This window comes from Euleptes europaea, chromosome 4 (assembly GCF_029931775.1).
Source record: "Euleptes europaea isolate rEulEur1 chromosome 4, rEulEur1.hap1, whole genome shotgun sequence".
NCBI lineage: Eukaryota > Metazoa > Chordata > Lepidosauria > Squamata > Sphaerodactylidae > Euleptes > Euleptes europaea.
Genome location: NC_079315.1, coordinates 110,706,881 through 110,728,264, shown reverse-complemented (window position 1 = coordinate 110,728,264; position 21,384 = coordinate 110,706,881). Strand labels below are relative to the sequence as shown.

Here is a 21,384-nt window from a genome sequence, read left to right as displayed (position 1 = left end):
GAACCAGCAGTAATGACAATGGACAAAAGGAAAAGGTTCACAGAACCAGAAAATACAAAAAGGAAAAAGGAGATATTCTTACACCCCTAGCGTTATGAGTCCTCAAAAACACCAACAGCGACCAACCGCATAAAGATCTGCAAGCAAAGAGGACTACGGCATCTAATCAAATCACCCTGAATCATGTTCCTTCCTTGAGAGTCAAGACATCCCCAACATAGCAGCTGCTCATGAAAAAGAAATGTGCTACCCCCCCCCCAACAGTTTGTCACGAGACGGCAGTAAATTTTTAACATTATTTAAGCCGAATTTAATAGAACCTAAATGGCCTGGTTGCTTTCCTTCACATCGTTACTGCAAGGACCTCGTCAACGCTCGCCCTGAGCTGGTTTTTAAATCAATTTAGGTTACAATTATGTCAGCCAAGCTAGGCGATCCCTGCAGAGAACGCTTGGGTTGATGATGTGATGGATGAGCTTTGCACATCACGCAATTGCTTAATTTCAGTGCTTCCCACACAGGCCATTAATATTTTGATGTCCAATTAAGATTAATTTTGAGACAGGGAACCATGACAGTGACCACTTGGGTCAGGTGGCTTCGTTCTCTGTTTACACATATTGGAGGGCAACTCAATTATTTAATGCCTGCTTTCCCTCCATCAGTGCTAAATCTCAATGGTGGATTCCATTAGCAAACAGTTGGGGCTGGTTTCCTAGCATGACAGTCAGCAACAGCAACGCATTCTTATGGCGCATGGAGACTTCTCTAAGAACATAAGGAAAGCCCTGCTGGATCAGACCAAGGCCCATCAAGTCCAGCAGTCAGTTCACACAGTGGGCAACCAGGGGCCTCTAGGAAGCCCACAAACAAGATAACTGCAGCAGCATCATCCTGCCTGTGTTCCAAAGCACCTAATATAATAGGCATGCTCTTCTGATCCTGAAGAGAATAGGTATGCATCATGACTAGCATCCATTTTTACTAGTAGCCATGGATAGTCCTCTCCTCCATGAACATGTCCACTCCTCTCTTAAAGCCTTCCAAGTTGGCAGCCAACACCAAATCCTGGGGCAGGGAGTTCCACAATTTAACTATGTGTTGAACTCTGAAAGTTCCTTGTGCACCACTGTAAGGTGTGCAGTAGAGTGGGGTCCTGAGTTTTGTTTGTTTGTTTTAAGCAAAGGTTTTTGTTTGTTTTTTTAAGCATTTGGGCTAGTTCAGATATTCCGATCTGTGACAACATTCTTCTCATGGCTGAGAGCAATAGACAAAGGATATCAGGGTGCCTTATCTCTCCCGCCCCAACATAGCTTCAGTTATACATGCGATGGTCACCTCCAGGCTAGATTACTGTAACTTGCTCTATGTAGGGCTGCCCTTGAGACTGATCCAAAAAATTCCAGCTGGTTCAAAAAGCCAGTTTGGTCCTTTCTTAATTGGTAGAGTAAGTCAGCATATAAAAACCAACTCTTGTTCTTCTTCTCTCCAGAGTCTCAGGCAGAGGTCTTTCACATCATCCCACACCCGATCCTTTAACGGGAGATGCCAGGGATTGAACCTGGGACCTCCTGCATGCCAAGGAGATGCTCGACCACTGAGCCACGGCCCCTCAACAGGTCATCTATGTGGTGCTGGGTATGTATACGTCTCAAGTATGCCTGGTCCCCGCCTTGTGAAAGCTATCATTAGGGTACTGAATGTCTGAACCAACTCCTTCTCTCTATTCAAAGCATTCAACGCAAGGGGGGATGGGGGAAGGACACTTACAGAACCTTAAAGGTCTTCGCATTTGAATGTGTTAATTGGTTTCCTTCAGCATCCTCTTTGTTAGTTTTTGTTGAACAGCCAAGAACGGCTTCCCCAAACCTACAGCAGCCCTGGGGCTGCAGTAATAATGCCCTGATGGTTCTAGAACCCTTAAGAAATCCACCTTGGGTTCCTCACGCCTCGGAGAGGCCCGACGCAACCAAAGGAGACAGGGTGAGCATTTCCTGTCATACAATCACATCTGCTGTGGACTTCTTGCTCTTTTGAGCAGATTCAGAGGATGCTTCACAAATCGCAAGAAGGAGGAGGAGGAGTCAGTTTTTATACGCCGACTTTCTCTACCGCTTAAGGAAGAATCAAACTGGCTTACAATCACCTTCCCTTCCCCACAACAAGTCACACTCTCTCAGTGGGTCTGAGAGAGTGTGACTTGCCCAAGGTCACCCAGCTGGCTTCATGGGTAGGGTGGAGAAACAAATCCAGTTCACCAGATTAGCCTCTGCCGCTCATGTGGAGGAGTGGGGAATGAAACCCAGTTCTCCAGATCAGACTCCACCACTCCAAACCACCGCTCTTAACCACTACACTCGCTGGGTCTCTTTCACATCACCTACTTGCCTAGTCTTTTGAACTGGAGATGCCGGGGATTGAACCTGGGATCTTCTGCATGCCAAACAGATGCTCTACAAAGTGAGCCACAGCCCCTTCCAGGGTTGCTATGCATAAGCAGACAATTGCAAACCATCTCTGAGTATCTCTCTTGCCTAGAAAACCCCTGGATGAGGTCACAGTAAATCCACTGTGACTTAACGATACACTTTCCTTTTCAGTGGGAGCATAAGTCTTCCCTCGTGTTAAAATTAAACAGGTTGGAAGAAAATGAATGCGATATTTTAAGCCACCTTGAACCCTGCTTTTTGTTTTTGTTTTTTCAAGGAATTACAGGCAAAATTCTGCAAGAGCATCTGAGTACATTCAAATTTACAGTACTAAGTAGAGAATTTGGAGCACCACCTTGTGTTCATTAATAGCAATCACACTGCCTTCATGCAAAAAAGAGAGGACAGCGAGAAAATAGGAGAAAAACATCTGGTTCCCAGGGACAGCTGATATTACAGGTAATTCTGGGGTCTCTTCTCAACACTGTATCTACTTTGGGAACCAGCTAGACCTTCTGCATTGACAGCTCATGGTCAGCCGTAAGGATAAGCTTATGTTTAGGAATGTCTAAAGGCTGGTAAAAAGACAATTTCCAAATACAAATCCAGAAGACAGAGGAGGAAACAGACATTCAGTAAAAGTCTTTGGCTCAACCTCCACTTCCCCCCCCCCAAAAAAAAACCTCTCACTATTCAAGAGTACAAGGTTTCAGGATCTTTGGAATTACAAGGGACGGAGGACAGTACCTTTGCCAAAGTTTTATTATGAATTTAAAAAACTCATTCTGGAAGGTGTCTTATTCCAAATCAGGCCCTTGGTCCATCAAGGCCAGTACTGCCTACTCAGACTGGCAATGACTCTCCAGTGTCTCAGGCTGAGGTGTTTCACATCACCTACCGCCTGACCCTTTTACCTAGAGCTGCTGGGGATTGAACCTGGGACCTCATGCCTACCAAGCAGATGCCCTACCCCTGAGCCACAGCCCCTCCCACATCTGCGCTAAAGACCTCAGAGTGGTTTTCATATAGTCCCCAGGTGGTCTCCCACCCAGAGGAAGATCACAAGATGAACTTTGTGTGCCTTCATGACCGTTCCGGAGATTATATTGCAGCTTTTGACAGCAAATGCTGCAACTGAGAAACAACCCGGGCGCAACACAGACAGGCTATTTATGCTTGGTAATTAGCAGCACATTCCAGGCTGAAGTGCCCCGCATATTTTTTTTTAGTTCCTCATGCTGAACCGTCATTCCAGAAGTCACTGTGAAGCTGGTGCATATCTGCTTTGCATGTCTTATTTGCTCTGTCCCCACCTTGAAGCATCCACTCAAGGAAGCATGAAGAATCACAACCATGGGTTAGCTATGCAAACAACGATTGCTAATAGCTATGCAGACAAAGGAACGAAGGAGCAGGCGAGTGGGGGGAGGAATTTGTTTTACTTTCTCCTCTTGCATCGGGACCGTGAATAGGCATTTTAAACGGTGGATTTAAAAAAGAAGCTTTGAGCAAGCATCAGAATTGACCCTGCATAAATGGGCACAGACAAATAGCTGAACTGAATCCTGGAATTAAAACCCTCCAGCTGCCGCTCTGAGTAAGATGGACCTCTCTGTCTCAGATCCCGTTACGTGAAACTGGCTCAGCTATGGTTCTTGTGACCACTTCCAGCTTTAATAAGATAAAAACCTGGAACACACTGGGCAGAACAAGAACAAGAAAAATATACACGGCTGGGCGTCAGCTGTGAATGGTACATGCACATGTAGAAGCCCAGGATTTCCCACAATGATCATGGCACGGGGGCGTGGGGGGGGGGGCTGATCCTGTCCCAATTGCCCCTTTGGCATCTAATGCACTTAACAGCTTGTTTGTGATAAGAAGCAGAAGAGTTGGTTTTTATACTCCACTTTTTCTCTACCTTTAAGGAGTCTCAAAGCGGTTTACGAAAACCTTCCCTTCCCCTCCAAACAACAGACGCCTTGTGAAGTAGGTGGGGCTGAGAGAGTTCAGACAGAACTGTGACTAGCCCAAGGTCACCCAGCAGCCTTCATGTGGAGGACTGGGGAATCAAACTTGCTTCTCCAGATTAGAGTCCGCCGCTCCTAACCCTATGCCATGCTGGCTAACAAAAAGCCTGACAGCTTGCATTTTTACTAAGGTACCCATAAGTACCAAAAAATCTCAACGGGCCACAAGGCCAAAATCCAAACTACCAGTGGGAATCTAACAGTTAAAAAAAATGTTTATAATTGCAGTCTCCATGTAGCCAATCCTACCAGATACATTGTATCTCTATGGAGGCAAAGGATGAACTTTCCCTCCGTTTAAAGCCCGGCTTCTCCATTGAGATACATTGTGAAGATCACACTAAAGCATCTGAACACAGCCACTTTGCCAATGCTTTTCAGTGGAGGATGATGGGGGCGACCCCTTCCAGACCACATAACTCCAGACTCCCTGACCCAATATTTACCAACCTTGGGGGTTCTTGCAAGGAGAGTCCCTTCTAGATACTTTGAAAATTTGAGACCTCTACCTGCAAAAATGCCCCCCAGGAGCCGTGGAAAGCCACAAAAAGCCTCCATAGGGTTTAAATGGCTGAATTTTTCAGGAAACCCAAATTTAAAGCTGAATTCCTACCTTTACTGGTATAAGAAATTCGGCATTTGGGTTTTCCTGAAGAAAAAAAATGGCCAATAAACCCAAACCTGAATTTAACCCCCCAAAAAATTCAACAGCCCTAACTGGCACTCAAGCCCGAATTGGGCTGTGATGTGGCATTCTACATAATGCCCACTATGGCGGTTTATTGTGTATGTAAAGTGCCATCAAGTTGCAGCTGACTTATGGCGATGCCGGCAAGGGGCTTTCAAGGCGAGAGATGGGCAGAGGTGGTTTGCCATTGCCTTCCTCTGCAGAGTCTTCCTTGGTGGTCTCCCATCCATGTACTGACCCTGCTTAGCTTCCGAGATCTGACAAGATGGGGCTATACTATGCTGTTTTCCCTCCTCTCACAGTGTGTGTGTGTGTGTGTGTGTGTGTGTGTGTGTGTGTGTGTGTGTGTGTAAAGTGCCATCAGGTTGCAGCTGACTTATGGCGACCCCAGCAAGGGGCTTTCAAGGCAAGAGATGAGCAGAGGTGGTTTGCCATGGCCTTCCTCTGCAGAGCCTTCCTTGGTCTGCCTTCCAAGAACTGACCCTGATTAGCTTCCGAGATCTGATGAGATCGGACTATACTGTTCTGCCTTCCCTCCCATGGAAGCTTATTAGCCACTTTCTATTTCTCTATAGAACCAATTAAAGCACTCTTTTGCCCTCCCGCCTCACCCCCGCTCACCTGTCTGGGCTGTTCAATCACCCGCTGTGGATCCGACTTCACTTTGTTATTGGGATGGTTGGTGACTTTGGTTACAGGCTGTTTGAAAATAGACGCTGTTTGTCTAATTGGCAGCGTTGTGTTTAAATCTGGTTTACCCTGTTCAAAGGAAGATTGGGGGGGGGGGGGAGAGAAAGGAATGAGTTATTTACACCTGACATGCAGAAGAGATAAAGTGAGAGCTTCTAACAGGGCCGAGATTTAAGTGATAACTTGTTTCACACCTTGGCCACACGCACCAGGTGCCTTTTCGATGAGCAATGGATCTAATAAAATGACATTTCCAGCAATTCTGTGGGCCGTTTGACACACACCGCACATTCAACACCTGACTTGCAGCTAATGTGTGAACTGCCTTCAAAGCACACAGTGTTTGAGAGGATGTCAAGAGATACAGAAGTTCTCCTTTTTAGAGAGGCAAAATTCTTAGAATGTGACTTCCACTGAGGACAGAACAAAATCCTCAGGGACTGCCTGAAGCAACTAGAAGGAGACAGAAGGCAATAGAGGCTGGCAATGTGGAGGCCTAGAGCTGTAATAGCTTGCCGCAAGATGAAAATGGGAAGCAGACATAGAGAATCAGTCACACAGCGGGCACAAAGATAAAGCACTAGATGCTGCTACTTTCAATTATGCACAAATGCTCATTTTTAAAAAATTCATTGACATTTTACCCTGCAAACTTCTTCCTCTTTTTTTTGGGCAGTTAAAGACACAAACACACTTTCACAACTGACAAAGATAAATACAAAAATGTCAGGTGCATTCTCTCATTCTCTCTCTCTCCCCTTTTTGTCTATTAAAATGGTTTTTAGACTTTGGGATTTTCTGCATTCTCATTTTCCTCACTTCTAAGGTCTTGTTTCTTCGGGAGGGGGGTCAGTTCCCCATGTGCTTTGCTTCCTTATAAGTGCCTGTTTCTTTGGGGATCCTCCCCCACTTCTGCACATGTTTTGCACCCTCTAGTGGTCAATTCAATATAACACAAGATTAAATCTGGCATATAACCCTGCAGCTGAAATCTGCAGGGAGATACACTGGATTTAAACCTGTTATATATTTAATTGACCACTAGAGGGAGCAAAACATGTGCAGAACTGGGGGAGGATCCCCGAAGAAACAGGCACTTATAAGCGAAGAAAATGAGGTTGCGGACAAGCCCTTTTTTAAAAACTTGCACGTTCATAAAGCACGTTTGCCAACAAACCTTATTTTGGCTGAGCGAATCGTTTCTTAATCTCTGTTTGTTCTTCTGTAGTTTACTGGGCATCATCTTCCCCGTCCTGAAGTCAAAGCTGCTGAGGTCGACCGTGTTCCCCAAGTACCTGGCCAGCTGAGGCTTGCTTCGGAATTTCTTCCCACTCGGACTACAGATGAAAAATAAATAAATACACAAGAGAAGAACAAAAATGTTTGATGCAAGGTGACATGGTATTGGTTTCCATTAGGGCCAAACTACACATTATTATTATTTTTAATATGTGATGCGTGGGGTCCCTCCACCTGACTTTGACAGACACATGTCAGGTGTGAGGGAACTTGTTTCCCAAATGCATGGGGGACACAATTAGGATCAGAACCACGGCACAGGGGAAGAAGGGTTTTAGCCTTTTCTCCTGTCTACTTTCAAGCACCCAAAAGGTGAAGCTTAGCTCTTAGGTTGAGGGTGCAAAGTACTGTCAATTTGCAGCCAATTTATGGCAACCCTTCGCGAAGTTCTCAACACAAGGGAAGTACAGAGGTGGCTTGCCATTGCCTGCCTCTCCATAGAGATCCTGAACTTCCTTGGTGGTCTCCCATCCAAATACTAACCAGGGCTGACCCTGCTTAGCTTCCAAGATCTGACAAGATCAAGCTATGCTGGGACCTTTCAGGTCAGGGCTACAATTTATGGCGACCTCATAGGGTTTTCAAGGCAAGAGACATTCAGAGGTGGTTTGCCATTGCCTGCCTCTGCACAGTGACCCTGGTGGTCTCACATCCAAATACTAACCAGGGCCAACCCCGCTTAGTTTCTGAGATTGGAAAAGATCGGGCTAGCCTGGACCATCCAAGTCAGGGTGGCCCTTAGATTACACTCGTCTAATTTCAGTACCTATGTTTCGAAGTAGGGGTGGCTAGCTGGCTAGTCCCGATCCTACTGCAAAACAACTCTACTCCTGGTGCCATGCCAAGTTTGAGCCAATATTCGCTACAATTGTTTTCTCATGATTTTGCTTGAAAGGAAAAGCAGCAAAGGGTCCTCGTTGAAGATGTGTGCATTTCTCCAAAGCACCCCAACTCTTGGTATTTTTACAGGCATTCTAGAAAGCCAGAACCACTGCCAGCCTGTCCCTTGATGGGATCTTTCTAGAATCCATCCATCCATCCATCCATCTATTGTTACAGTCAAAGACCAGCATACAAACAAATTACAATCAGAGGATCTTTGTAGAAGTCCATGCATCCTTTACCTGTCTCTCAACAGAATCAATGACCTCATGTAATCGGAGCACATGTGCCCCATGATTTATTTTATTTTATTCAAGTTATATCCTGCCCTTTCCCATCCCGAGATGGGCTCAGGGCAGCTTCCAACATTACAATGATCGCAAAATGCTTTAGCGCTAAATGGCGCCAGCTGTATTATAAATCCTCCTGTCCCATCCACAAGGTTGCCTGACTGCTCCGGCTCCCGGCTTAGTCTTGGAAAAATGAGAGCGTCTGCTGAGAACATGGAAATTGGCCAACTGTACTTCAAACAAATGTATTTACCGAGGTGTACTTGGGCAAGTGCTCAAACCATGTCAGCGAGACGGATTCCCTCTTTACAGCGGCACGCATCTTCTCTGTGTTTATTTTGGGGGTTCGTTTCCTGCACGGAACACGTGAAGTGGGAAGGACGGACAAGTCTGTCCAAACACCAGGAGACGTGCGGAGGACACTTTCTTGGCTCTTGCGACTAGCCCCAATTCCCCGTCGAAAACAGAACTGAGTACGCTGCAGAATTCTATCGTCCGGCTGCTTGAGAGAAAATTTCACACTGAGGCTTTTTACTCAGAGAAGAAAGTTCTTTCTTGCTCGATAGGAAAGGCAGAGTAAAGGCTTTTAGCTAACTAAGCTCAGATGGAGAGAGGTTGTAGAAAGCATGATCAGTCCTCATGGTGGAGGGAGAGGAGGGAAGGGACTCAACCCCTGAGAGTAGCAGTCTGGGCAACAAAGGGACAGCAGCAGGGCTAGGCAAAGGAAAGGTGTGGAAGCACCCTATCAAGCCATTTACTAATTCTCTACTGCCCTCCCCTCCAAGGACTCCAATGTCTGTGCCAGCATTAAGCGACATTAGAATAACTGAATCACAGAGCTGGAAGGGACCACCAGGGTCATCTAGTCCAACCCCCTGCAGGAAATGCACATCTATCTCCCACCCCACACACCCCCACATCTCCTTAACGCATTTTTCCCAGGACGTACCTGGTGGCAACGCCAGATGCATGCGGCAATAAAGAGTTAAATCTGCCTTGCGTTGCCACGAGCTTTTCGCAGATGGCCATCTCGACGCAGCCAATCCACTCTCCTGTTTCAACAGCTGTATGCTGGAAAATGCAAGAGCCCTAGCAACATGGCAAAGTCGGTATCGGGGGATTTCAAGGTGCTGCCCTAGATGATCCCAAACTCAGAGATTATGAAAAATAATCTTCCGTTAGAAAAACAATTATTGTACAGTCAGATGGTGCCACGTTACACAGCTCTGGGACCATTTTCCATCCACTTGCTTATTTTTCATAGTTTATTTTGGTTCTTTCTCCAGAAAAAAAAATGGTGCCAGCGTGGTGTAGTGGTTAAGAGCGGTGGTTTGGGGCGGGGGACTCTGCTCTGGAGAACCGGGTTTGATTCCCCACTCCTCCACAGGAGCGGCGGAGGCTAATCTGGTGAACTAGATTGGTTTCCCCACTCCTACACACGGAGCCAGCTGGATGACCTTGGGCGAGTCACACTCTCTCAGCCTCACCTACCTCACAGGGTGTCTGTTGTGGGGAGGGGAAGGGAAGGTGATTGTAAACCGGTTTGAGTCTCCTTTAAGTGGTAGAGAAAGTCGGCATATAAAAACCAACTCTTCTTCTTCTTAATGGGGCACCATCTGATTGTACAGTAATTGGCTTTCTAATCCCTGAGTTTGGGATAGTTGATCTGAGAGCCAGCGTGGTGTAGTGGTTAGGAGCGGTGGACTCTAATCTGGAGAACCGGGGTTGATTCCCCACTCCTCCACATGAGCGGCGGAGGCTGATCTGGTGAACCGGGTTGGTTTCCCCACTCCTGCAAATGAAGCCAGCTGGGTGACCTCGGGCTAGTCACAGTTCTCTCTGAACTCTCTCAGTCCCACCTACCTCACAAGGCATCTGTTGTGGGGAGAGGAAAGAAAGGAAATTGTAAACTGGTTTGATTCTCCTTAAAAGGGAAAAACGGCATATAAAAACCAAGTCTTCTTCTTCTACATTTTTAATCCACTCTTCTTCCGAAGAGTTCAGGGTGGCATATGTGGTTCTCACAACACTACGGTGAGGTAGTTGGGGGTTGGGAGAGAGAGTCAGCAGCTCAAGGGACTCCGACAAACGTCTACAGCAGGGTAGGAATTTGAACCTGGGTCTCCCAGATCCTAGTCTAACTTGTGAATTATTACACTGTATTAGCTCATTTCATTTGGGGGTTGGGGCTGCCAAATTTGATGCAAAGTGGGCAGAATTTACAGAACTTTAGAGACAGGAACTGAGAAGAGGAAGAAATAGGAGTGGAAGCATCTAAAATTTATTCTAAGCAAAACAGCCCCATCCACCGACTACGGGAAACGCCGGTTAGCTGACAAATAACAGTGTGCGTGGGATAGTGGTTACGATGTTGAACAGGGACCAAGGAAGCCCAGGTTTAAATGCCTGCTCACTCATGAAGTTTGCTGGCTGACCAGTCATTTTCAGCCCAAGCTACCTCATATGGTTGTTGTAAGGATAAAGCAGAGGAGAGGAAAACGAGGCACACTCGCATGAGTTCCTTTGGAGGAAGGGTGAGATTAAGAAACTGTCACAAATAATCAAATAATCAAATATGCCCCCCCTTTCTCCCATGAGCTCAGCCCAGCATATAATGGATTGCCCCATTTGATCTTCACAACAACCCTGTGAGGTAACTTGCACCAACAAACCACAATTTGCCCAGAATCCCTTGATGGAGCAAGAACACAATACTTTTCAGCTCAGAGGATTCACACATGCATAAAGCCTCAAGGCTGCATTCACATTGCATTTCTTTGCACAATAACCAGCAGGTGAACGTGTGACTCGACTGCTGAAAAGTTATTACTTGTAAGACGTTTCAAGGCTGTCTCAACGGACCTTCCATGGGCTTACATTTGTGCCAACTCTGGATTGGGAAATACCTGGAGATTTGGGGGGTGGAGACTGGGAAGGCAGGGGTTTGGGGAGGGGCAGGACCTCAGTGGGGCGTTCACCCTCCAAAGCAACCATTTTCTCCAGGGGAACTGACCTCTGTAGCCTGGACATCAAGTCTAATTCCGGGAGATCGCCTGGCCTCACCTGGAGGTTGGCAACCCTAGTGATGGCCCATCTACACCAATAAGCTGTTACTCAATGCTAATGTCATTGAGCAACAAAAACGCACGTGTAAACCAACCGGCTGACAAGATCACCCAAGCTCCATGCGTGTGTGAATTCGCCAAGAGAAACCGTTAGATGCTCGTTCCCATTTTCACAGTTCTCAGTGTCTGCTGCAGCTATGCAAAAAGGGTGCTCAGACGCCTACGAACCTTTTTACCAAAATGCAAAAAAAAAGGTTCAGCTTTTTAAACAACGTTGGCTTAGAAATGAATGTCCGGACGCCAAACTGTGAGGCTTTTATTTTCTTTGCAGTGTGGCTTTGAATCTCGCAACAAAGCCAAGTACCCAGGAGTCCGGATGAAGAGGTGCAACTTTTCAACAGCATCATACGTTTGAGGCTCACAGAACAGAGTCAGAATGAAAGTGGCTAAGTCTTAAAATAGCTCAAAAAATAAACTGAACTAGCCAAGTTCCTGACACACGTCTATTTCTGTAGGTAAGCAACCATAACACACCAGAGGGCGGGGGCCTCCCCTCTTTGGTTTTCGGACAAAACCACTACCTTTTCACAGTATGTTCATACTTCGCATGCAGATTCAAGTGTTTCTTTAGGCATACCTAAGGGCTTGACCACACTCACGCACAGAGGGGGATTTGTGGCTTTTGAGCTGCAAGCATCCGTGACATGGTAAGATGCTCTTGCAAAGACTTTGCAGCTGAACAGGAACGTGCATCAAACAGGGTTGCTGTGCTATGCATGCTCCTTGAGCTCTCTTTCTAATGTGCCTAACAGTGAATCGAAGGCTCTCTCTTCTGAGAGCCAGCGTGGTGTAGTGGTTAAGAGCAATGGCTTGGAGCGGTGGCCTCTGATCTGGAGAACCGGGTTTGATTCCCCACTCCTCCACATGAGCGGCGGAGGCTAATCTGGTGAACTGGATTTTCCCTCCACTCCTACACATGAAGCCACAGCTGGGTGACCTTGGGCTAGTCACAGCTCTCTTAAAGTTCTCTCAGCCCCACCTACCTCACAGGGTGTCTGTGGTAGGGAGGGGAAGGGAAGGTGATTGTAAGCCGGCTTGTATCTTCCTTAAGTGGTGGAGAAAGTTGGCATATAAAAGCCAACTCTTCTTCTTCCTCTTCTTCTTCTTGTCACACATCTGGATGGGCGGTGGCAGCAGCAGCAGTGAGGGCGAGGAGCCAGGCAAGCGGGCAAAGAAAGGAAGCACCCAACAGGGTGCTCCCATTACCTACCAGCTTGGAGGTTGGCAACCCTACAAGGTGGGAGGCATGCCAGTGAGGATGGAAAGGGAGGCAAGAGGGGCCTGGGGTAGGGTTGCCAACCTGGCAGCTGGAGATCTCTTGGGATTACGACTGATCTCCAGGCGACAGGGATCAGTTCCCCTGGAGAAAATGGCCACTTTGGAAGATGGGCTCCATGGCTTCATACCCCACTGTAGTCCCTCCCCTCCCCAAACCCCACCCTACTCAGGCTCCACCCCCAAAATCTCCAGGGATTTCCCAACCCAAAGCTGGCAACCCTAGCCTGGTGATAGGCAGACGGAGGCAGTGTTGTCTGCCCAGGGCCTCCCAGGAGCCTTGTCTGCCCAGGGCCTCCCAAAACCTGGAACTGGCCCTGATGCAACATGAGGAGCTGTTGCATCAGAACGCCGTGTCCAAATCCTTCTTGGGCCCACAGATCTAATAGTGAGACTGCTCAGGATCCTGTTAGCTGATTTACGACAGGATTTATGACGGGGCAGGAGGGATCTGTGTAGGACGGGGAAGCCTACCTAACAAAATCCCAAACAAAAAGGGATTAACCAAGGGGAGAAAATACTTCACAGGCATTTCCTGTGACTCAGCGAGGCTTCGTTTTTCAAAAGAGGGCTCAAGCGGAAGCCAGAAGTGTCTTTCAGGGCGACACCGGACACGGTAGCCAGGATAATGACACCCACTAAAACCACTTGAGGAGACCGGATGAGTATTCAGAGGACGCAAAATGATTAAGCTGCCATAACCAAGGCAAGAGCTATGAGTCAATCTTGGGGGTCTGACTCATACGCATATTTGGGTTATACCTCCACAGGCCCCTGCCCAGCTCCCAAACCCGGAGCAAAGCAAATGTTCTGAGGATTTGTATGCCTAATTCAGATAACCGCCAACTGAGGGCCTCACTGCACCATACACCGTCTTTATGTGGTCGTCCCCACGCAGCCCCCAGTTTCTTCCAGAGGTCCCGCCGACCACATCTGTGCCGGGATTTCCATGCCTGGAACTTCCAGGTCCATGGGAGCCTGATTTGGATCAGAAGCACAGTATGAAGGGATTAAACTCTTCAGATTAATCTCCCCCCACACACACTTCCCGTCCCCAGTCCCTTTTTCTGGCCAGAAACAGCCTCAGGGAGCTACCAGCTCCACATGTTCGGGAAGCACTCCCATGCTCAGGAAGCCCTCCCTCTCAGACTACAAGTTTAGGAAGCACTCCCATGCTCAGGAAGCACTCCCCTTCAGACTACCTTTAGCCCAGTCAGGACGTTTATACCTACAATTTTCTCCACACCTCCTTTTGCCTCTGATTTTGCACCTGAAGGGTCATGGGCATGGCCCAGGTGTGTCCAGTTGCAGTACACCAGCCTAGAGTTGACTCTTGGCCCTAGCTCCTCAGAGGCTCTTGAAATCGCTACCCCCCAAAAAAAAAAAAAAAAACTCAACCTGAACGGGTTAGGGAATGGGACATCAGTTAGAGCTTGAAGTGTTTCTGGAACCCAGAAAATGAAGCATTGGGGCTTTCTTGAGAAAGAGTTATTCCCATGCCCTTGCCAGGAAGGCCACCACCGCCCAGCCTGTGATCTTAAAGGATGCCTGTGCAATCCCCTTTCTTCCAACAAGATTCTAGTGCAACAGAAAGCAGGACAATCTACTGAGGAGGAGGGAAAAGAAAAAAAGATTGAGCCGGCCTCCGTTTCCACACCGACGGTTCTCTTAATAGGACTCCCTTCTGCCAGCAGTGCTTCCAGAGGCCGCCTTCGAGACAAGGGAAGCAGGAAAAGTGCAACCCAATACCCGAAAGCACCGGATTTGTTCACTCAGAAGGAACCAAGCTTGAAAGAGAAAGCTTTTTGAAGTAGAACGGCGCTTTAAAGCTTTTCTTCCCTGCTGCCAAATCTCATTACCTAACAGTCAAAACACACTGTCACAAAACCGGCTCAGATTACTGATACCAGGGAAGAGCATGAAATATGCGCTTCAGACTCCGCCGTCAGCAACCGAGGACTCAGCAACGGTTCCAAGAGTGGTGGCAGAGAAAGTCAGCATATAAAAGCCAACTCTTCTTCTTCCTCTGCCCCAAAAACCTCCCGCCAGTGGCGAAGAGGGACCTGGCAACCCTACCCTGATCTTCAATGAGTGGATGATTCAGGACCCAGAAAAAGGTCATGCTCCAAACCAAGGAAGGTCTCACCTACGAAAACATTTTCTTTATTTTAAGATACATGAAAGGAAGCCGGGGAAGGGGGGGAAGAGTCACCAAGGCACACGGTACATTAAATTCCATGTAACATTTAAAAGCAGGGGCCAGAAAGCCACCAGAGACATTGCCATCAAGGATGGATGACTGGGAGGTGGAGAAGAGAGGGTGTTTACCTTCTCCCTACCAGCAACCTTTCCTTTCAAACTTGCACTTCTATGACAGGAGGAAAGATACAGGCCTGAATTCTCCTCCCCTGCAGGGGAAAAAGCAGCAAAGGGTGATTTTGAGAGGGAAAACAGCCCAGGGATAAAGGATTCAGCAACCCCTCTTTGCCCACTCCTCTGTCCCTATTGCAGCATCTATCCGCAGTCTTTTATTAAAACACAAAACTGGGGTGGAGGGGTGGGAGAGAGAATATACAGAACTCTGTGGAATGTGAACTGGCCCATAGAGAGATCAAATGGGGCTCATGCTAGGGTTGCCGTGTGGAGCAGGAAGAAAAAGAAGAAGAGCTGGTTTTTATATGCCGACTTTCTCTACCTGTTAAGGATAATCAAACTGTTTTACAATCCCCTTCCCTTCCTCTCCCCATAACAGACACCCTGTGAGGTAGGTGAGGATGAGAGAGCTCTAAGAGAGCTGTGAATGGCCCAAGGTCACCCAGCTAGTTTCATGTGGAGGAGTGGGGAAACCAAACCGGTTCACCAGATTAGAGTCTGCCGCTCGCGTGGAGGGGTGGAGAATCACACCTGGTTCTCCAGATTAGAGTCCGCTGCTCACATGGAGGAGTGGGGAATCCAGCCCGGTTCTCCAGATTAGAGTGCACCATTCTTAACAGCTATACCACACAGGCAGGAGATCCCCTGCCCCAGAAGGTTTTGCCCACCTGCACGCCAGCGGGAGAAACGCTTTAACCCCCATTTGGGAAACCAAGAAGTGATGTGCCTCTCTAGGAATCACCAGAAAGTTAATAGTAAAACCACAGTGTTTCCGGCAATTCCTAGGGAGGACTGGTATAATTTCTGCCGAGAACCCAAACGTGACAACACCCCACACTCCCCACTCCCCAACCCCAACTATCAAAACCACAAGAGCCCTGCCCTCCTTTCTAGCTAGATGTGAGTACAGTAACACCTTAAAGACTAAAAGGTATCTGATGCAGGGAGCTTTGACTCTTGAAAGATTATACCCTAGAAAATCGTGTTGGTCTCGAAGGTCCTACTGGATTCAATTCTTGATCTTCTACTACAAAGCAACACGGCTACACTCTTGAAAATAACAACATTTAAACATCTCACAGCAGTCTCTTTTACTAAGATGTGGGGAGGGGGCTGTGGCTCAGTGGCAGAGCATCTGCTTGGCATGCAGAAGGTCCCAGGTTCAGTCCCCGGCATCTCCAGTTAAAGGGACTAGGCAAGTAGGTGATGTGAAAGACCTCTGCCTGAGACGCCGGAGAGCCGCTGCCGGTCTGAGTAGACAATACTGACTTTGATGGACCAAGGGTCTGATTCAGTAGAAGGCAGCTTCATGTGTTCATGTGACTGGAAATGTGGAATTTAAAAGACACCTAAAAGAAGAATTAAATCTATAGACCCTTAACACATTAGAAAAAGCGTCGCTTTTATCACTCATGGCTTTAAGGAGGCACGCCAGAACAAGGCGGAAGAAAACACAATTTTTTATGTACCTTCGCTTTTTTAAGGCATGAGGCGTCTGTATTCCATTGGGGGGTCTATTTTGCTAAAGGCTTTTTTAAATTTCTGTTTTTTTAAAAAAAAAAGAATCAAACAAATACATTTTAAAAAGTTAATTAAGTGGGTCCCACGTTGCCGCTTCCGACAGTGGAAGGCTTCGGCTACAAACTCTCCAGGCGTGCAAGCCCGCCGCCTGTTTACGCCGGCACTAAATGCTTTTTTTCTCACATTGCAATATATTGCCGCTGGGTTAACCGACAATTAACATTAAATATATACAGCGCTGTTTGGCAAGATCAGGCCTTACATTTGAGACAAGTCTAGAAAGAACGCATCAAATAACAAGCCTCGAGCTGCCTAGTTTTGCATTTCACTTCATTTCTTTCTTTTTTTCTTTTGGCAGAAAATCTACAACATTGCTCAGGGCTCTGGATCAAATGCGTGCGTAGCCATTTTCCCACATGGAATCTCAGTGCAAGGTTTCATTTTCCCCATTTAATATATATATATATATATATATATATATATATATATATATATATATATATATAGTAAGACATGTTAAAATTATTTCAGAGGTGTTCTCCTTTCTCTTACTGAGAAATATTCTGCATAGCTGTGGTTTCTCAAAGGATCGTAAACTATTGCAGCTCTAATCCTAAGGACACTTTCCTGGAAGTAAGCTGCACTGAATAAAATGGGACTTACTTCCAAGTAAAAATCCTCAGGATTGCTCTCCAAGCCCCTACTGTGAAATAACTCCCAAGCTACAACCAGTAGAAGACTCACTTTATTGGGGGGGGGGGGGAATTGCCAGCATGACATCACTAGAGACTGAGTGATGTCACTTCAGACACGACCCAGAATGCGGGCTGCTCTAGCATTCACCCAAAATTCTATGGTTTAACCATAGAGTCTGGGGTGAATGCTAGAGCACCACACTTACACGATGATGTCATTTCCAGATTGTGTCGGAAGTGACACAACACTGATCACTTCCCCCCCCCATTTCCCCTATCACTCAGGTGAGGAGCGGCAGGAAGAGCTGGCAGGAGGAGGGAGGTCTCCCACCGAAGTGGGGGACCTGACAACTAGGGTTGCCAACCACCAGGTAGTAGCTGGCGATCTCCTGCTATTACAACTGATCTCCAGTCAATAGAGATCAGTTCACCTGGAGAAAGTAGCCGCTTTGGCAACTGGACTCTATGGCATTGAAGTCCCTTCCCTTCCCAAACCCCGCCCTCCTCAGGCTCTGCCCCAAAAATCTCCCACTGGTGGTGGCAACCCTACTGACAACCCTGTGATGTCTTCAAGTGGCCTTCAAGCAGTGACTGGACGAACATTTGTCAGGAATGCCCAGCCAGGAGTTGGACTACGTGGTCTGTATGGACCCAACTCTATGATTCTATGATGCAATTAACCTTAAAAGAGTGCGACTTGGCTCGTGTGTATCGCACAACCCTGTGCCAGTACAACATGATGTTTCGAGTCTCAAATTCAGCTCCCTGAGAAGCTGATGAAGTTGCTTTCGTAGGCAATCAATTTCCATGGGAGAATTATACACACGTTTAAATCTCTCCAATAGTAGACAACTTACAAAAGTCTCAATGTTAAGTTAATCAACTAGCCGTCATAGTTGAGGGAAGACCTGGTGGGGGGAGGGACTGAATCAGATCTGCTTACTATTAATACAGCTCACACAATTCAGTTTATCTTTTAACCTATTCAAGATTTATTCCACTGCATATATAGTCCAATTTATGGCTGACAAGCTAAAGCAGGTACACCGAGAGCAAGGAGATTATTCTAGAGTACGGGGGCTTGTGCACTTCAGCCTAGGATTCTTCCCTTATAAGAAGAACAGTTGGTTTTTATATGCCGACTTTCTCTACCACTTAAGGGAGACTCAAACCGGCTTACAATCACCTTCCCTTCCCCTCCCCACAACAGACACCCTGTGAAGTAGGTGAGGCTGAGAGAGTGTGACTAGCCCAAGGTCACCCAGCTGGCTTCATGTGTAAGAGAGGGGAAACCAACCAGGTTTGCCAGATTAGCCTCCACCGCTCACGTGGAGGGGTGGGGAATCAAACCCCGTTCTCCCGATCAGACTCCACAGTCCCAAAGCACTGCTCTTCACCACTACACCAAGCTGGCTCTCACAGGAATCAACAACAACCTGGGCTCAGTACTGGACTGAGGTACAGAACCAAATGTGGCTCGTCAAAAAAATAAAATTTAAAATTTAATGTTAAAGACACATTGGAAGGACAGGTGGGGTGTTAGAATAACCAGAATATGAAGGGAACGGCAAGCAAAGGTGTTTATAGGTCTCTGCATACTGGAAGAATGGGCATTAAAATGGCAAATGAGATTCAATGTGAGTAAGTGTAAAGTGATGCATATTGGAGCAAAAAATCCCAACTTCACATATACAGTGATGGGATCTGTGCTGGCAGCAACAGACCAAGAAAGGGATTTTGGGGTGGTAGTGGACAGCTCAATGAAGATGTCAACCCAGTGTGCGGCTGCTGTAAAAAAGGCAAATTCCATGCTGGCCTTAATTAGACAAGGAATAGAGAATAAAACTGCTGCTATCATACTGCCCTTGTACAAATGTATGGTGAGACCACACTTGGAATACTGTGTACAGTTCTGGTCACCACACCTCAAAAAGGATATTACAGAGCTTGAGAAGGTGCAGAAAAGAGCTACAAAAATGATTAGGGGACTAGAGCAACTGTCCTATGAGGAGCGATTAAAATGCTTAGGGCTGTTTAGCTTGGAAAGAAGGCGGCTGAGGGGAGACATGATAGAGGTCTATAAAATTATGCATGGTATGGGGAGAGTGGACAGGGAGAAGTTTTTCTCCCTCTCTCATAATACTAGAACACGGGGTCATCTGCTAAAGCTGGAGGGTGAGATTCAAAACAGATCAAAGGAAGTATTTCTTCGGGCAAGATAAATTGTGGAACTCCCTGCCCCAGGATGTGGTGATGGCTGCCAGCTTGGAGGGCTTTACGAGGGGAGTGGACATATTCATGGAGGAGAGGGGTATTAATGGTTATTAGTTAGAATGGATACTGGTCATGCTGCATACCTATTCTCTCTAGTATCAGAGGAGCATGCCTATTATTTTGGGAGTGGTGGAACCCAGGCAGGACGGTGCTGCTGCAGTCGTTTTGTTTGTGGGCTTCCTAGAGGCACCGGGTTGACCACTGTGTGAACAGACTGCTGGACTTGATGGGCCTCGGTCTGATCCAGGAGGGCCTTTCTTATGTTCTTAAGGGTATCTTAAAGATGCTCCAGAGGAGGGGTCCCCAACATCGTGCCTGTGGGCATCATGGTGCCTGCCAAGTGTTTTAAGGAAATGGGTGGGGCCAGGTAGGACTATTGCCCAGCAGATTTTTTAAAAAAATGTTGCTTTGGCAGGAACTGCCACCATAGCACAAGGATCTCCACTGTGTTACTGAAGCTAAGATGTGGCAAATAATTTTGGTGTCTGGCTCCGCCTCCTGCAGCCGCCATTTTGTGGCAGCCGTCCTTATACTGGCTCTTTGTTGAGCTCGTGCTCCTAATTTGGATGTAATTTGGCTTGTTGGCTTCAATACCTGTGGAGTATGGTTTTACCATAGAGTTTCTGGGGACTCCTAGAGAGGTGTTACGCCACTCCCAGGTTCTCGCCAGAAGTGATGTCACACCATTGCCACCGCCACCCCATGTCTTCGCCCCTCAGTCTCCCACTGGTTGCCATATTATCCAGACCCGGCATGGAAAAGAGGAAAAGTGGTGTAAGGCAGTGTAAAAGTTAATGAACAAGAGCTACAGTTCCTCATCAGAGGAAAAAGCCGTCTTTCATTCTTTTTCATTCATTCTTTTTCATTCATTCATTATATTATTGCAACACACCAGTACCAAAATCGCTGCAATATTAAAAGATGTGTACATGGTAAAGATATGGATGAATTTAAACATATATGGTCAAAGGCCGCCGCATATTGGGATAAATGGGAAAACGGATTTTACAAGTATAGTTAATGAATTATAGTTCAATATGATTTTTAAATAATGATTATTATAATAGAGTCTTTATATATTGTCATAACACTTCGCCGGAAGTCCAATGGTGAAGGGCACAGTGGTGGGGGGTGGGGCTTTAGGTTTAGGGCACTATAGTGTTTTATAAAGAGAAAAGAATAATGTATTAGTTGTGAATTAGTGCTCTGTTCATGTTTTTGTGTATTTTATGATTTTGTTGTTAAAAAAATTTTTTTCTTTTTTCTTTGTATGTTTTATTATAAAAAGCAATAAAAAATTTTTTTTTAAAAAGATGTGTACTTCACTTGCAGCCCTGCCAATTAAAATTGGCCTCCGCCAATCAATCAAGTAGCGTGCTAGTTGATCAACCCAACCGATTAAAGATTTCAAGCCGATAAAGGAGGGGGAAACGCACACACATGATGCCTATCTAGAGAGTCTTTGCCTAGCCAGTATTCCCAACTCACATTTTAATAACCGCCTTTGGTAAGCCAGGTCTGCAGAACTAATCACTGTTTCGTATCTGAGAGCTGGGAAATTTCTGTTTACCCGTTGCTGAATTGCTTTAGGGCTCTTTCCTCTGCATAACACGCCCCGTCCATGTGACAAACTCCTATGAAAGAATTATGTCAGGCAAGCCTGAAAGAATATTCTTCCAAAAACGCCGACCAGACCGATTGCGACATACTAACCTTCTGGAGTCTGGCTGGATCGGCAGCCCTTACGTAAGAGCAGCCGCCATTTCACTTGCCTCCTCTCGAGCTGCAGAGCCCAGGGTAGGTCGAACAAGAA

The 21,384-nt window shown here is 46.7% G+C and overlaps 1 protein-coding gene across 1 annotated transcript in view; it reads right to left on the bottom strand.

The window, feature by feature from the left end:
- MBD2 (methyl-CpG binding domain protein 2) overlaps positions 1-21,384 on the bottom strand; it is a 58,840-nt gene that overhangs the window by 19,556 nt on the left and 17,900 nt on the right. Inside the window, exons 2-3 of the mRNA XM_056848151.1 lie at positions 7,015-7,174; positions 5,769-5,906 (exon numbers count right to left, since the gene is read on the bottom strand). Of these exons, the coding sequence (XP_056704129.1) occupies positions 5,769-5,906; positions 7,015-7,174 (298 nt within the window). The remainder of the gene's footprint in view (positions 1-5,768; positions 5,907-7,014; positions 7,175-21,384) is intronic.